At 49.0% G+C, this 18147-nt stretch overlaps 1 protein-coding gene across 2 annotated transcripts in view; it reads left to right on the forward strand.

The window, feature by feature from the left end:
* ZMAT2 (zinc finger matrin-type 2) overlaps positions 1 to 8471 on the forward strand; it is a 52634-nt gene extending 44163 nt beyond the window's left edge. For both annotated transcript variants that reach the window (XM_030212685.1, XM_030212686.1), the window contains exon 6: positions 7212 to 8471. In XM_030212685.1, the coding sequence (XP_030068545.1) occupies positions 7212 to 7355 (144 nt within the window). In that variant the 3' untranslated portion in view covers positions 7356 to 8471. The remainder of the gene's footprint in view (positions 1 to 7211) is intronic.
* Positions 8472 to 18147: the final 9676 nt, after the last annotated feature.

Raw genomic sequence — 18147 nt, forward strand, 5'->3', positions numbered from 1 at the left:
GGTGTCTTTGGGTGCTGCATGGATAGGTAATGGCATCTCCTGACAGTAGACTGTAAAGGGTGAGTTACAGATCCTTACTGAAAAGTTGAGGAATCCTTAATAAATAGAAATTATTAATGCCAAAGCTGCAGCGTCTCTCGGGTAAGGGATATATGCATTCATCGTAGAAACTTAATAGAAAAGAATCTTCCCTGGTCAAAGTTCAAAGTGATTTGCTTTTTCAGTTAAATGAACTGGAACCTTTTTCAGTCAAGGTTCTCAGCTGCTTTACTTTGAGGAAGGCTCTCTCAGATTTGTTATATGCTCAGGGAACAGGGTAGTGATGTGGGGGACATGAGTTATTCCATCAGGAGCCAGGAGCACTCCTCATTGTAAGTTTGATTGTAATTAGTAGGGCTCGAACAAGTACTGTGCACTGAGCTATTCATTTTACACCTGACTGACTAATAAAATACCTTGCATTTTAAGAATAGGAATTTCTGTTATTTATGTTCAGCTTACAGTGGAGAATTTTAAGCTAGCTGAAGATTGTACGATCACAGTATTAATTACTTCCCACTCAAATAATAAAGATTATGGTTGGCAATCATAATCAGTACCCTGCAACATGGTCTCTAATATGACTCAATATTGAGAAAGTCTTTTTTTAAAAAGGACTTATTTGAATTCTGTGTTCTTGTTCAGTTGAAGGCTAGCATGGAAGCTGCCCTTGTATCCCCAACCCAGTGCCGATTGTTTACTATCAGTGCATCAGGGTTCAGTACTTCCTTATAAACTCATAAAGATTATGTTCCAACACTGGCAGCACAGGGACAAGAATTTATTTGGACTGAATTTTGACCACTTGCAGGGTTTTGATTTATAGGAAAGCTATTATGTCTTGGAAGCACATTGGACATTGATTCCTGTGTTTCAACCATACAGGTGAGGATCCCCAATATTATTTGAGTAGGAAGTAGTTATACTGTGGTTTTGTAGTTTTCCTACTTTTGAATTTCTTTTGGTTACACTTGACGATCTTAAGATGGCATTTTGAAGAATAGAAGGACAATTTCCATATCATCATGCTGATCAATCCATAGACTGGTGGGTTGTGTCCATCTACCAGCAGGTGGAGATAGAGAGCAAACTTTTGCCTCCCTATATGTGGTCATGTGCTGCCGGAAACTCCTCAGTATGTTCTCTATCTCAGCAGGTGGTGGTCACACACAGCAGCAGCTCTGGCTAGGCCTCCAAGCCTAATTTTTAGGTTTTGTTGAGTGCCTGGGGTTGAGGGCTCTTCTTGAGCAAGTGCAAACCTGGTGGCGCCAGGTCCCTCCTTTTCTCCCCCCTCCCGCTGGCTCCGTTAAAAAAAAAAAAAATTTTGAACGTCTTTAAGGGCGTTTATTTCGACGTTTATTTAAACGTTTATTGCAGCTACTCACTGGGACACCAGGTCGTTACAGCTCGGAGCGAGAAGCAGGTAATTTTTACCTTTTTATAGCGGGCAGGGGGTTCCCCGATTGATCTCCACGTGGCCTATGGCGTCGGAGGGCGAGGGCGCGAAGAATCGCTCCCCGGACCGCGTGTGCGCTTCTAGCGGGGATGCGGGGGTTTTAAAATCTGATTCGCCCTTGTTGGGTGTCAGTTTGGAGGCCGGTCAGTGTCCCGGGTCTTCCTCCGGCGCGGCGGTTTTTCCCGCCATAAACGCCCATCCCCCGCTGCTCGCCTCCGCCATCTTGGCCGGCCACTCTGCTCGGACGGCTTCTTCTTGGGCCGCCCTTGAGCTGGGAGACGTTCATGCCATGGCCGCCCTTGATTTGGGCGACGGCAAAAAAGCGGCTAAAGTTAAGTGCTGTTCTTCCCGCGCGGCTCCTTCGCGGAGTGTCGCGCCGGACGCCATCTTGGATGCGCAGCATGGTTCTCCCCCGCTCTTGCGAGCGCCGGTTGAGGGTGCGTCTAGGGCTGTGGCCCAAGCTGCTGAAGTGCACAGTCTGGGGGGTTTCTCCCCCGAGTTTATTTTGCTGCTGCATCAGGCCTTTCTTATGCAAACCGCTGCCCCTTCTCCCTTGTCCAATAAAGGGGTTGAGGCCCCCGGAAGTAAACGCCCTCGGGTGGATGCCCAGGCCTTAGAGGACGCTGTTTCCTCTGATGTAGATGAGGGCAGCGTATCTGAGTTCTCCCAACGGTCCTTTGGGGATTCCTTGGAGGAGACGGATTCCCGCTCGGATGGAGCGGATGACCCCTCTGCAGCACGGATCTTTCGCTCAGAGGATTTGCCCAACCTGTTAATGCAGGCCATGAGCATTTTGAAGATTTCCTCTCCGGAGGACGTCTCTCCCTCAGCCCCTGTTGGCTCCGCCATTATGCTGGGGACGAAGCGCCCGCCTAGAACCTTCCACGTGCATGATGCCATGCACACCTTAATTTCGGCTCAATGGGATGTCCCAGAAGCGAGCCTCAAAGTGGCTAGGGCTATGTCCCGCCTCTATCCTTTGCCTGAAAGTGAGCGTGAGGCCTTTGTTTGGCCTACCGTGGATTCTTTAATCACTGCGGTGACTAAGAAAACGGCGTTGCCGGTGGAAGGTGGCACGGCACTAAAGGACGCCCAAGACAGAAGATTGGAAGCGGCTTTAAGGTCGTCCTTCGAGGCGGCTGCCTTAAGTTTGCAGGCCTCAGTTTGCGGCTCCTATGTGGCCAGGGCGTGCCTGACGTTGGTGCAGCGGGCTTCCCCCTCGGATCCTTCCTTGAGGGCTGACTGGCCGGCCCTGGAATCGGGCTTGGCTTATTTGGCAGACTTACTGTATGATGTCTTGAGAGCCTCGGCTAAAGGCATGGCTCAGACAGTCTCTGCGCGGCGCTGGCTTTGGCTGAAACATTGGTCTGCGGACCATGCCTCTAAGTCCCGCCTGGCTAAGTTGCCTTTTAAAGGCAAGCTGCTCTTTGGGGTCGAGCTGGACAAAATCGTGACCGATCTCGGCACGTCTAAGGGCAAGAGGTTACCAGAGGTCAGGGCTCGGGCCAGTGCTCGCCCCGGGATCTCCAGAGGACGGTTTCAAGAAGCCCGTCGGTACCGCCCGGGCAAGTCGGGCTCCTCTGCCCCCTCTTCCTTCAAAAGGAACTTCTCCCCCAAGCAGCATTCCTTTCGCAGAGACCGCCGTCCCGGAGGTACGCCCTCCGGTCCTCCCCCAGGGTCTCGTACCCAATGACGGGGTCTTGGTCCATGGCCCATGGCCCAGTGCAGATTGGAGGACGGCTGTCCTCGTTTCTGGGCGAGTGGACCAAAGTTACTTCAGACGCTTGGGTGCTGGAAGTCATCAGAGACGGCTACAAGCTAGAGTTCTGCCGACCCTTAAGAGACGGGTTTGTACTCTCTCCCTGCAAGTCTCCGGTCAAAGCTGTGGCAGTGCAGCAGACCTTGGACAACCTGATCCGCCTGGGTGCGGTCGTTCCGGTGCCAGAAAATCAGATTGGCAAGGGACGTTACTCCATTTACTTTGTGGTACCAAAGGAGGTTCTGTCCGGCCTATCCTCGACCTCAAAGGGGTCAATCGGGCCTTGAAAGTGCGGCACTTTCGCATGGAGACTCTCCGCTCTGTTATAGCGGCAGTAAAGGCAGGAGAGTTCTTGGCTTCCTTGGACATCAAGGAAGCGTACCTGCATATTCCCATCTGGCCTCCTCATCAACGCTTTCTGCGTTTTGCAGTCCTGGGACGACACTTCCAGTTCAGAGCCCTCCCTTTCGGGTTGGCTACTGCTCCGCGGACCTTTTCCAAAGAAATGGTGGTCATCGCGGCCTTCCTGCGAAAGGAAGGAGTACAAGTCCATCCTTATCTGGACGACTGGTTGATCCGAGCCCCCTCTTATGCAGAGTGCGGCAAAGCTGTGGACCGGGTAGTTGCTCTTTTGAGCTCCCTGGGATGGATCATCAACTGGGAGAAGAGCCAGCTGCGCCCGACTCAGTCCCTGGAGTATCTGGGAGTTCGTTTCGACACCCAAGTGGGCAGAGTGTTCCTGCCAGACAATCGGATTGTCAAACTTCAGGCTCAGGTGGACCAGTTCCTAGTAGCCTCTCCTCTTCGGGCTTGGGACTATGTGCAGCTGTTGGGCTCTATGACGGCCACGATGGAAGTAGTGCCCTGGGCCAGGGCTCATATGAGACCACTACAACACTCTCTGCTGCAGCGCTGGACTCCGATGTTGGAGGATTATGCTGTGCGCCTTCCCTTGGACCCAGCAGTGCGCAGGGCGCTGAGCTGGTGGATGCAGACAGACAAGTTGTCTGCGGGAATGCCTCTGGTGACCCCGGAGTGGATTGTCGTCACAACGGACGCCTCTTTGTCGGGCTGGGGAGCCCACTGCTTGGGAAGGACAGCGCAGGGGCTCTGGTCTCCTGCAGAGGCAAAGTGGTCTATCAACCTCCTGGAACTCAGAGCCATTCGGTTGGCGCTTTTGGAGTTCATCCCGGTACTGGCGTTGAAGCCAGTACGGGTCCTGTCGGACAATGCCACGGCTGTGGCCTATGTCAACCGCCAGGGAGGTACCAAGAGCGCCCCTCTAGCCAAGGAGGCCATGAATCTATGCCAGTGGGCGGAAGCGAACCTGGAACAGCTGTCAGCGGCTCACATTGCCGGAGTCATGAATGTCAAGGCGGACTTTCTCAGTCGCCATACCTTGGAGCCCGGAGAGTGGCAGCTATCTGCTCAGGCGTTCTTGGACATCACGAAGCGCTGGGGCCAGCCGAGCCTAGATCTGATGGCGTCATCGGCCAGTTGCCAAGTGCCGCGCTTTTTCAGCAGAGGACGGGACCCTCGATCCCTGGGAGTAGATGCTCTTCTCCAACAGTGGCCGACACAAGAGCTTCTCTATGTGTTCCCGCCCTGGCCCATGTTGGGCAGGGTGCTAGACCGGGTGGCAAAGCATCCGGGCCGGATAATCCTGGTGGGTCCGGATTGGCCCAGACGTCCCTGGTATGCGGACTTGATCAGGCTCTCAGTCGACGATCCTCTGCAGCTGCTAGTGGAGCAGGGCCTGTTACATCAGGGTCCCGTGGTGATGGAGGATCCCTCCCCCTTTGGTCTTACGGCCTGGCTATTGAGCGGCAGCGTCTGAGAAAGAAGGGCTTCTCAGACAAGGTCATCGCCACTATGCTGAGAGCGAGGAAGCGCTCTACTTCTACTGCTTACGCCAGGGTTTGGCGTATCTTTGCAGCGTGGTGTGAAGCAGGCTCACTTTCTCCCTTCACTGCTCCAGTTTCTTCAGTGTTGGCGTTCCTGCAAGAGGGTCTGGAGAAAGGCCTGTCGCTCAGTTCCCTTAAAGTCCAGGTAGCGGCTCTGGCTTGCTTCAGGGGCCGCCTGAAGGGTGTTTCCCTGGCTTCGCAGCCAGATGTGGTGCGCTTTCTCAAGGGAGTTAATCACCTGTGCCCTCCTCTGCACTCAGTGGTGCCTGCGTGGAACCTCAACCTGGTGCTAAGAGCATTGCAGAAGCCGCCTTTTGAACCCTTGTCTAGGGCATCTCTGAAAGATCTGACGTTGAAAGCAGTCTTTTTGGTGGCTATCACTTCAGCCAGAAGAGTTTCCGAGCTCCAGGCGCTCTCATATCGAGAGCCTTTTCTGCAGTTCACTGAGGCAGGAGTGACTATTCACACAGTGCCTTCCTTCCTGCCCAAGATTGTTTCTCGCTTCCATGTGAATCAGCAGCTCTGTCTCCCTTCCTTTCGTAGGGAGGACTACCCAGAGGAATACTCTGCTCTCAAATATCTGGATGTGAGACGTGTCATCATCAGATACTTGGAAGTGACCAATGATTTCCGGAAATCGGATCATCTGTTTGTCCTGTTTGCAGGTCCTCGTAAGGGTCTGCAGGCTGCTAAGCCTACAGTGGCAAGATGGGTCAAGGAAGCCATTGCAGCGGCTTATGTGGCCGCGGGGAAGGTGCCGCCTATCCAGCTGAAGGCTCACTCCACTAGAGCTCAGGCGGCCTCGATGGCAGAGGCCGGGTCCGTCTCCTTGGAAGAGATTTGCAAGGCGGCAACTTGGGCTTCGGCCCATACCTTCTCCAGGCATTACCGCTTGACTGTGGCTGCTCGGGCGGAGGCCCGGTTTGGAGCTTCAGTGTTGCGGTCAGGGATTTCAATGTCCCGCCCTGGGTGAGTACTGCTTCGGTACATCCCACCAGTCTATGGATTGATCAGCATGATGATATGGAAGGTAAAATTATGTATCATACCTGATAATTTTCTTTCCATTAATCATAGCTGATCAATCCATAGCCCCTCCCAGATATCTGTACTGTTTATATTCTGGTTGCATTTCAGGTTCAAGTTTAGTCTTCAGTTCCTGTTCAGGAGGACTTCGTGTTCAAGTTTTTCAATGAATTCTTCAAGAGTTGAGACGAATTTGTGTTACAGTGAGCTGCTGCATTCCTCTCCCCTCCGTTTTACGGGGCTGGATTGAGACTTAAATTCTGCCGACGCTCCCTCCCGCTTCGTGCGGCAGTAGGGCAGCTTTGTACCCCTCCCGCTTCGGCGGTGTTAGGGTCAGTCAGCTCCTCCCGCGGTTGCAGGATAAGCCAGATCCCCCCGCATCGGCGGGTGTGGTGTCCCTCCCCCGCTCCGCGGGGATGAGCTGGACGGATTTCCCTCCCCCACTTGTGTGGGGATGAGCTGGGTTAATTCCCCTCCCCCGTTTCGGCGGTGGTGAGCTGGGCAGAATGTCCCTTTGTGGGTGTAATTCTCTAAGTGCTGAGTCCTGCGGATGGAGCTTGGATATCGACATACTGAGGAGTTTCCGGCAGCACATGACCACATATAGGGAGGCAAAAGGATTGCTCTCTATCTCCACCTGCTGGTAGATGGACACAACCCACCAGTCTATGGATTGATCAGCTATGATTAATGGAAAGAAAATTATCAGGTATGATACATAATTTTACCATCTCAAACGCCAAGATAATCTTTATTTGAAAATTTTACTTGCAGGAGCAATTAAGGGGGTCTTTCACTAAGGTGTGCTAGTGTTTTTAGCTCACACTAAAAATCAGCTGGTGCTAAACACTTAGATGCCCATAGGAATATAATGGATGTCTCAGCATTTAGCAGCAGCTGGTTTTTTTTAGCATGAGCTAAAAATGCTAACGTACCTTAGTGAAAGACCCCCCCCTCCAATATGAGCTCCTAGTTACTATCTTGTACTCCTGCATATATTTAGAATCAATTTGCTCTCTTTTTGTAGGAAGAGAAAGCCAGAGCATACAAGAAGGAAAAACAGAAAGAGAAAAAGAGGAAGGCAGAGGAGGATTTGATCTTTGAAGATGATGATGAAATGGCAGCTGTTATGGGGTTTTCTGGATTTGGCTCTTCCAAAAAGTCCCACTGATTTAACTTTTGACACTTTTCCCTTGTGAATAATACTGACTGATATAAGTTGTATAAGTTTGTGGGAGCACTGAGAAATTTGGAGTGGAGAATCAAGGATTAGCCGTAAGAGAACAGCTTCTTCACTGAGGAGCAGAGCATGATTGAACCACACGTTCTGACCTCTGCCCAGCTGCAAGGACAGCATAACCTTACTTTGTCTTAGAATCTCTTGAAATGAAAATAAAAGAGGAAACTTTTAAATTACTTTCAAGTGACCCACGTCTTCAGTGTTCTGTATCACCAGACCTACACCCACTCTTCTGAATATATTTGCAGCTGCCTCTGCCGCCACTATGGGTTGGTTGGTTTTTATTATTTCCATTTATTGTGAAATGGATGGAGCTTTACACTTTTATGAGAAACAATTATCTCTTCCCTATCATTGCCACACACCATTTTCTAGACAAGTCCTGAAGTCAGCATATCGGTCTTTGTGTTCCATGGCCTTGTGTAAAATATTCTGCTAGGTACATTTTGTCTTAATAAATATTAATAGAGCCAATTGAAAGTTCTGGTAATGATATTCAGGTATGAGATGATAATATAATTCATCTGTTTCTGCAATGCAGGTTTATTTGAATCACTTAGCCAGAAAATTAAATTGCAATGGTTTTTGCAGAGTACATCTTTTACTTTATTAGTGTGAAGGCTCATGTTGAGACAATAGGTGACTTAAATACCTTGTATATTTACAGTGAGATGAAATCTCAAGGTATACTTTATATTTGGATGTTAATACAGTTTCACATTGTTTCTGCTCCATTTTTTCCTGCTGATCCACTCTGACTGAGGATTTTAGAAAAGTGAGGGTTCAGTTTTGAAGTTAGTACCCCACCCCATTCTGTCTGTCGATGGTGCCTGCAGCAAGTTTCTATTCTGCATACTCCATGTGTAGTAGGGTTTGTTGCCATTCTTTAATACTTCCATAAAATCCTCAGCATTTATAATATCCCTAGATCAAGATCTACACATTTGTACATATTTAATTTATTTTAATAACCCATGCCTGCTTTCCTGTTTTTGTATCTTTTTGAAGTCCTAGAATAAAGTGATGGCTGGGATGTGTTTGCTTTGACATTTTGTCTGATAAATATTTAGCATAACTGCTGTATATCTTTGCTGCTATTTCAGCTTCTTCTTTCTATGTTGCTGATAGTCATTGCTTGAACTATTTCCATTTTATCTCAGCTTATCATCCCCTCAGCTTCAGGCACTGAAATGATACACAGCCACTGGCATGGCCCAAGGGCAAGCGGCTGACCAAAACAATTCCGTGAGCATTAAATGAAGACTTTACTCAGCTGCCTAATAACAATTTTACATGAAAAATATTCTTATCTTTATCAAAAGGAGTGCAGATCTCACTTGTCACAGTTGTGTTTCTAATAGGGTTTACAGAACTATTTAACTGATTTTCTTAGAGCATTTTAAAAGAATTTGCATTGTTCAGATGTCTTTATCAGGCATAGTTCTTTCATCCTCTGCCTTCTTATAGCAAGCGACTTCTGACAATTGTGTGACACTCAACAGCCATATTCTACAGCACTCATAGCGAGATCTTTTCAGGAAGGATGTCTGTGGGCAAAAAGCTGGGGACTAAAGAGCCTCCAACAATTTGCAGTGAAATGACCTATTACTACTTAGCATTTGTGTAGCGCTACTGGATGTAAACAGTGCTGTACACATTATATGCAGCTACTTTGTGAGTCCACTAGGGCAGAACATCAAAGTTTTGTACCCAGGGCAATTGAGGGTTAAATGACTTGCTCAGGGTCAAAGGAGCTGCAGATGGAATTGGACCTGATGCTCTGGAATCTCAGTTCACCGCACTAACCATTAGCTTACTCCTCCACTCTTAATTAAGGGGGTCTTTTACTAAAGCTTATCTCGAGTTATCTGCAGAAGGGCCCATAGGAATAAAATGTTCCTTCTGCAGATAACTCAAGCTAAACTTTAGTAAAAGACCCCATCAGATCTTCCTTTCAGCTGGAGTTATGGTGTACCATCTAGATATACTCTTCCACTTATTGCAGAGCAAGAAAAACTACATATACTTTCGGAATGAGGGAAAGAATCAGCTATTTATTTAAAAAAAAGAAAAAGCAAAACCAAGAAAACATTAGTAGTATTGTTTGTTGTTCTACTTTCTATGTCATTCCAGAGAATAATTAATATTATTTTGGAAGAATCCTCGCCAATTTGTAATGTAATGGATTTGTGTTGATCATTGTGCTCTGTAGTATTTGTCATGAAGATATATTATGTGGAATAATTTCATATCCTCATTTGCAAATGTTACCACTTCATTGTTTAATTCCTTTAATGGATTGCCTACGAAAGTATTAAAACACTCCTGAGCACAACACAGACCCTTGTGGAAACAAGCAGCCCCATGTTTCCCTGAGAAATCCTTTTCTGCCACTCCAAAGCACTGAACAAACATTTCAGTAAAGAAGAAAAATAATAAGAATTCCCTATCAACATAAAATATTTTTAAACATTAAGAAATCCAATAATGTCACCCCTTTCGAAATTGTATAAAATTGCCTCACATTTATAGTACAAAATATCCAACCATTTCTACCTGGTTTTCCAAGGCCGGAGAAAATTCACTCCCCATCCCCAGGGCTAGCGGGAATCAAACTTTTCCTTGTCATCCACAGCAGATGAATCCATTAACTGATGGGTTGTATCCGCCTACCAGCAGGTTGAGATACTGCCTTCAGTATATCTCCCAGCAGGTGTGGATGTCGCTTTCTCAGCTCCTGAATTTCTGCCTGGGGTGGTTCCTGTGCTTTGCCAGTAGAGCGGGGGGTGTTGTGGCTGGTGGTGCCCACTTTAAAGGCATACTTGGTTTTCCCTGTCCCTGCCTTACCCCATTCCACCTCCTCCCGGAGTTCCTCTGTGACTGCCTGCCTCTAACTTTCCTCACAGTTTAAAAAAAAAAAAAGAGGCTTTCTCCTGAGCTGGTTCGATGCAGCTTGACCGAAGCTCGTTTGACTCGGTCTCCTGAGGTGAGAGTGGTGCCCAGTTCCTCTGGGGAGGTTCCCACTGACAGCGCTCTGTGCGGGGTAAGTTTGGGTGCGAAGGTGCCATTTTGTTTTCTGTATTTGATGGCTGCTGAAGGAGTTAAGCGCTGCTCCCACTGTTGGAAATGCAGATCAGCATTGGGGCTTGGCAGCACATGCTGCCTAGATGCTAATGCTGGCACGAGCATAGCGGACGGTGATTCTTTCCGCCCGATGGAGTTGGCAGCAGCCGCCATCTTGGAGGCGCCGTGTGACTCGACCCTCGAGGTTGTGGAGGAGTCCGAGTGCAGGGGGACGCCTCATTTCGAGGTTTCTAGAGGAGCTATTGCCTCCGCTTCCCCCAATGTGGGGGCAGATGTACAGGGTGAGTTTTTCTCCCCTGAATTTGTGCTGCTGGCGCATAAGGCTTTTATGTTAAAAAGAGCACTGCCTGAGGCTCCTGACAATTCCTGTTGGACTGGGTTGCCTCCAGTTCTTGATAGCCCAGCGTCTGCTGGAGATTTTATTTCTTCCCCTGAGCTTTTGGCTGCGCTAAGCATAGTCGAGTGAATACCCCGTCAGAGGGGTACTCTTCACCCTGTTCTCCCCCGTGGTCTAGTTTCGGGGAGTCTGAGGGGCCTGGCAGGCCCTCACGGACTGATGATCCAGATGAGGGTGGCTGGTTGCCACAGGAGTTGGATGACCCTAAAGCGGTTTGGATTTTCCACCGTGACGAGCTGCCAGCTCTCATTTCTGATGCCTTACAGGCCTTTTATTGAAGATCCTGACGAGGGCGCTGCCTCTTCTATTAATCCTAGGATGGCTAGTACTAAGAAGCCTTCTCGGGCTTTTCCCGTGCATGCTTCCATTCAAGAACTTATTTCAGCTCAATGGTCTGACCCTGAGGGTCCCTTGAAGGTGGCAAGGGCTATGTGTCACCTTTACCCTCTGAGTGAAAGTCAGTTGGCCCTCTTTGGGATGTCTAAAGTGGATGCTTTAGTCATGGCTGTGACTAAAAAGACTACTCTCCCGGTGGAGGGAGGGGTTGCTTTGAAAGATATGCAGGACTGGTGGCTGGAATCCATGCTGAAACGGTCCTTTGAAATCTCGGGGCTTACCTTACAGGCGGCTATTTGCAGTTCCTTTGCAGCCAGGGCCTGCCTTTCCTGTTTGCAGCAGGCGGTTGAGCAGCTCGCCGATGGAGCGGGTTCCCTCGCTGAGGTCGGCCGGCTTATGGAGTCTGCCCTGTGTTTTTTGGCTGATGCCCTTTATGATCTGGTCAGAGCTTTGGCTAAGCAGATGTCTGTGGCAGTAGCTGCCCGCCGCCTTTTTGGCTCCGACATTGGGCGGCTGACATAGCCTCTAAACAAAGGCTGGTGAGGTTACCCTTTCGGGGCCTCCTTTTATTTGGGGAGGATTTGAAGAAGATTGTTAAGGACCTAGGGGACTCTTAAGTCCCAACGGTTGCCTGAGGATAGGCCGAGGCCTTCTTCCAAAAGTCCTTCTTTTCCAGGCCATGTTTTCACGAAGCTTGCAGGTATCGCCCGGGGCACTCTGCAGGGTTTGGTCAATGTACCCGTTTCCAGCAGAGGAACTCCAGCAGAGGCATCCGGGCAACGTCCAGGAGTTCAGGGGCGTCCTCCACAATGATGGGGCACCAGTCCACTTATCGGTTCCCGCAGTAGGGGGTCGTCTCTCCCTCTTTCTCGAGGAGTGGACCAAGATTACTTCGGATCAGTGGGTCCTGGACCTGATCAGAGAAGGTTACCGACTAGAATTTGCTGCCCCAGTGGGAGACGCGTTTTTGGAATCCCGATGCGGCACTGCCGTCAGACGGGCAGCGGTCGAGGAGACCTTGCAGTCACTACTGAAGCTCGGAGCGGTGGTTCCGGTTCCTCCCTCCGAACGCGGCTGCAGCCGCTACACCATTTATTTTGTGGTGCCTCGAAAAGGCAGGTCTTTCAGACCGATCCTCGACTTAAAGTGTGACTCTTCCGCATGGAAACCCTGCGCTCCATCATTGCGGCGGTACAGCCAGGGGAGTTTCTCACGTCTCTAGACCTCAAGGAAGCGTATTTGCATATTCCTATCTGGCCCCCGTATCAGCAGTTCCTGCGGTTTGTGGTGTTGAGCCGACATTTCCAGTTTCGCACCTTGCCTTTGGCTTGGCATCAGCACCTCCCAACTTTTCCAAGGTGATGGTAGTGGTGGCCACCTTTCTCAGGTGAGAGGGTATCAAAGTTCACCCTTATCTCGACGACTGGCTCATCAGGGCGGATTCGGCGAACGAAAGCTGACTTGCCACAAACAGAGTTATAACATTTCTTCAGACTCTGGGCTGGGTGGTCAATATGCCCAAAAGTCACCTGACCCCCTCTCAGTCTCTCGAGTATTTGGTTCGACACGGCCTCGGGGTTTGTCTTTCTCCCCAACAACAGGCGACTCAAGCTTCAGAATCAGGTCTGACTGCTCCTGCGGATGGCCCGCCATCGAGCTTGGGACTTTGTCCAGCTCCGGGGATCAACGATGGCCACCATAGAAGTGGTTCCTTAGGCGAGAGCACACATGAGACCCCTGCAACTTTCCCTGCTGAAGCAATGATCTCCGATTTCCCAGGAATACCAACACAGGCTTCCGTGGCTCCCTGTGGCCCAGCACAGCATGAATTGGTGGCTCTCCGACATCATGCTATGATGAGGGATGCCGCTGGCTTTCTCCTCTTGGTGCCTGGTGATAACGGATGCCATCCTATAAGGCTGGGGAGCACATTGCGTGAGACACTATGCTTAGGGTCAGTCGACAACCGTGGAAGCGGGATGGTCCATCAATCGCTTGGAGCTGAAAGCGATATTCCAAACTCTTCTGGTCTTCCACAGGACTCCCAGTCCAAGTTCTTTCAGACAACACGACAGCGGTGGCCTACATCAATCGTCAGGGTGGCACTCTGTGCAGAGCTCTAGCCACGGAGGCGTCTGAGATTTTTGACTGGGCCGAGCGCCACCTGGAGCTGCTGTCCGTGGCTCACATTGCTGGTCAAAGCAACGTGCAAGCCGATTTCCTCAGCAGGCATCAATTTGACCCGGCGGAATGGGAACTTGCAGAGGAAGATTTTCTTCAGTTTTGTGCCAAATGAGGGATTCCAGGATTGCATCTCATGGCGTCAAGTGCAAACGCCAAAGTCCCTCACTTGTTCAGCAGAAGAAGAGACCCTCGCGCTGCAGGGTTGGATGCACTGGCTCAACCTTGGTCTTCGGGCCTCCTGTACGTGTTCCCTCCGTGGCCCTTGATGGGTCGGGTTCTGCTTCGGATTTGCCTGCACCAAGATTGGTGATTCTCATCGCCCTGGATTGGCCAAGGCGTCCGTGGGACGCGGACCTCAGGCGAATGCTGGTGGAGGTTCCGTTTCCTCTGCCTCTAGTCCCGAACTTGTTTCATCAAGGTCCGTTGGCTATGGAAGATCCCTGCCGCTTTGGTCTTAAAGCCTAGCTCTTGAAAGGGCGCAATTGAGAGACAAGGGCTATTCTAACAAGGTCACTGCCACCCTCTTTCAGGCTTGCACGCGGTCCTCCCCTGCGGCCTATGCACGGATCTGGCGCAGCTTTGAGGCGTGGTGTGCTAAGAAGTCTATCACTCCGACTCTAGCTTCTGCCTCACAATTGTTGGACTTTTTACAGGACGGCTTACAGAAGGGCCTGGCTTACAATTCCCTTCGAGTTCAAGTAGCGGCGTTGGCTTGTTTCCTGGGGAAAGTCTCCGGCTTGTCCCTAGCTGCTCATTCGGATGTTGCCCGGTTTCTCAGAGGGGCGCTACATCTCCATCCTCCCTTACGGTCACCTTGTCCATCTTGGAAACGGGGGCTCGTATTGAAAGCGCTCCGGCGATCTCCTTTTGAGCAACTTAACCGTGCTTCTGAGAAGGATGTGACTCTCAAGATAGTCTTTTTAGTGGCAATGATGTCGACACAAAGAGTGTCTGAACTGCAGGCTCTTTCCTGCCGGGATCCTTTTCTATGGTTCTCGGAGTCCGGTGTAACCGTCCGAACAGTGCCTGCCTAAGGTGGTTTCAGCTTTTCACCTTAACCAACCCATTTTTCTGCCTTCCCTTCGTAAGGAGGACTTTCTGGAATCCTTTGGGCAGTGGCGCCTTTTGGATGTCCACAGGGCTCTGTTGCAGTATCTACAGATGTCAAATTAGTTCAGGAATTCTGACCATCTATTTGTTCTTTTGGCAGGTTCATGATGTGGGTTTCCGGCATCTAAAGCCTCTATGGCCCATTGGCTTAAGGAAGTCATTTTTTCTGCTTTCAGGTCGGTCTCCACCTGAAGCGTTTAAAGTGCATTCCACGAGGGCGATGTCCTCTTCATGGGCTGAAACGGGTGTCCTTTCTCTACAAGAGATGTGTCTTGCAGCTACCTGGGCTTCTCAGCTCTCCTTTATGCGGCATTACCGGCTGGATGTGGTAGCGCTGCAGGATGCGCATTTTGGAGCGCAGGTGCTTGCTCGCAGAGTTGCCTGTTCCCACCCTACTTAGGGAGTGCTTTGCTACATCCCATCAGTTAATGGATTCATCTGCTGTGGATGACAAGGAAGGGAAAATTAGGTTCTTACCTTGATAATTTTCTTTCCTTTAGTCATAGCAGATGAATCCATGATCCCTCCCCTTCTGACTTTAGTTTTTGTACAGATATTGCATACAGACATTGTGCTTCATCAGGCATACTTGAAGACAAGTTATCAGAGTTTCTACATACTGTTTTTATTGCAGGAGGTTGATAACGTCCCTCCTTTGTTTGGTTATTGCTCCGGTTCAGGGGCGTTTGTTCTTTGTGAGGAAAGTTTGTTTTTTTGCCTTTCTTATTCACTCTGCTTTGGAAATTTCATATACTGAAGGCAGAGAGGGGTGGGCATCCAGGAACACCATGTGCTTTCAGTGTTCTCTATCTCCATCTGATGGTAGGCGGATACAACCCATTAGTTAATGGATTCATCTACTGTGACTAAAGGAAAGAAAATTATCAAGGTAAGAACCTAATTTTCCCATATAATAATCCCTCCATCATTAAATGATCTAGCAGGTGCATTGGATGGCTTAAAGGATACAGATCTTTTTACTTCTAGGTCATCTTTGTAAGACTCCCCCCGCCCCTCTCGACCCATTTTCAACAGCCCTGGCAGGAACCCTGAGCCAAGCTGATTCCTCCCCCCAGAAACAGGGGACTGGAGGTCCAGCTAACCCCCCCCCCCCCCAACAGGTTCACAATTTTGCGGGTGGCACTGATGGAAGAGGAGGGAGGCCACTTCCCTCCTCCAACTTAAGGTAGGGGGTGGGGAAGGGCTGCTAGACCACCAGGTAGGGAGGGGTTCACCAGCAGCCCACTTGGCCACCAGGGACATCTGAGGAATGTTGGGGGAGGGGGGCTGGAGACCCACCGGATCTCCAGGCCCCCTGAACCTGTCGGGGGGGGGAAGAACTGGAAGTCCACAGGACATTCAGCCCCCTGTTGCTGGGGGTTGGGGTCGGTTGGGCCAGCTCAGGGTTCCTGCCAGGGCTGCTGCATTGTGGGGGGGGGGGGGGGGGGGGAATGGGGGCCTGCTAGTATGCAAATGCATGGTTGACAGGGCACACCATTCCTCCTTAATGGTCTGCAAACCCTAATGCCAGCTCCAAGCTGCCGTAGGGTTTGCCGTGGCCAGAGAGCCAATCTTTGGCGAGCTGGTCGCTGATCATTGGGGATGAATAGGTTTAGCCCTGTTTTGCATACATTTGCATTCAGAGCCTGTGAGCGCATTGTTTCATGTGCTCGGGGGCTCTGATCATGGGGCAGTAGGAAACGCAGGCGCTAGTATTCTAGCGCCTGCATTTGCTTCTGATCATCGGCCCATCGGTGGTCAGCAGTGACAGCTCCAGATGGGGTGTAAACTTGGTTCCTTTTCAGGGCTTAACAGAATTCCCCCCTGCAAGCCACTTGTCAGGTTTTAGTCTGAGGTCCCTGTTCTGCAAAGCCACTGCTTACTCAGTCTGTAGGAAGCCTGCGCTCAGCACAGCAATACAGCTCACAGGTGTTTAAGCAATTCAGTCTCCCTCCTCCTAGAGAGCTTAATATACCATGAAAATTTTCTTCTCATCTCCTTTGTTCCTTTCTTTTCTTCTCCCAAGTCCAGTGTGACAATCAAGGACCAATTCTGAACCGTGTACCTCTGTCCAGTAGGTTACATATGGTCATGACAATGAGAGGCTGGTGGGCTTCCAGCAAGAACATCTTATCAGTAGTAGTCTCGTAGTGACAAACTCCCCTCCACGGTTCACATCATCTCTGTGAAGCTCTCTCGTAAACAACTTCCCAGGAGATAAATGAGAAAAAGAATGAGTAAATAACATGACCTTGAATGAAATCACTAGCACACTGCTGCCAGGAAGAAATGCGGAATTCATATTGTTTTTCTTGCAGAAAGATAATTCAGGTTGTAGCCAGGCCTCAGGTTACAGAATCCATATTGTTTAAAGAAAAGGTGGTTCATATTGTAGCCAGGTCTCAGGCTGCAGAATCCATAGCGCTTCACAAAAAATGGTTCATGCTGTATTCAAGCCTTAACTGTACCAAGGGTGAGATCCAGGGAAACACTCCTACAATCCTTTTCTTGGGTGGTGACTCCTAATTTGGAACATGGCATCATGTACCTATAATTAGGATTGTTTTTCCCAATTGCATCTCTTTGTACTTGTCCACAATTAAATTTCATCATCTGTCTATGTACTTAAATTTCTATTCTGCCTATGCATGGTTTGCAGTGGAATACAAAGAAGCAATTGAAATATTCAAAGGGTAAACTGTATAGGTGCTATAAAACACAATACACCAAACACATATTATTTAGGATCTCCTCCATCTCTGTTGCCCTGCACTCAGATCTATACAATTTCTTAAGGTCTTGAAAGGCTTGCAGGTGCCATCACAGCTTCATTGCAATATCTCATTTTTGATCTTCTGGAAGCTTGTAATCTGAGTGGCTGTCTCTGCATTATCTTTTTTCAAATTCCCCACCTGTCAGTTACAGACCATTTTTGTCTGTACATTTAAGAACATAAGTGGTGCCATACTAGGACAGACCAAAGGTCCATCAAGCCCAGTATCCTGTTTCCAACAATGGCCAATACAGGTCACAAGTGCCTGGCAAGATCCCAAAACAGTACATTTTATACTGCTTATCCTAGAAATAAGCATTGGATTTTCTCAAGTCCAACTTAATAATGGCTTATGGACTTTTAGGAAGATAGCCAAACCTTTTTTAAACTCCACTAAGCTAACTACTTTTACCACATTTTCTGGCAACGAGTTCCAGAGTTTAGTTACATATTGAGTGAAGAAATATTTTCTTCAATTTGTTTTAAATTTACTACTTAGCAGCTTCATTTCTGATCTCTTTTCAGTGTTAAAGATCTTTTTACCTTGCTCAAAAGTTGTAGGTTCAAGTTTCTGATTTACCACTAATGTCTCAGGTGCAAACTTAAATTGTGAGACCTGCAAGGTTAGGGATATACCTACCTGAATGTAACTTTTCTTGAGCTAGTAGTGAAAAGGCTTGAGCCAAACTCAAACAAATAAGTAAATAAATTGCATATATGCTTGTGTTCTCAATCATGACCTCTCAGAACTGCAATTTTTTTTTTTACATTTGTACCCTGCACTTTCCCATTCATGGCAGGCTCAATGTGGTTTATATGGGGCAATGGAGGGTTAAGTG

Source organism: Microcaecilia unicolor, chromosome 8 (genome assembly GCF_901765095.1).
Source record: "Microcaecilia unicolor chromosome 8, aMicUni1.1, whole genome shotgun sequence".
Classification (NCBI taxonomy): Eukaryota; Metazoa; Chordata; class Amphibia; order Gymnophiona; family Siphonopidae; genus Microcaecilia; species Microcaecilia unicolor.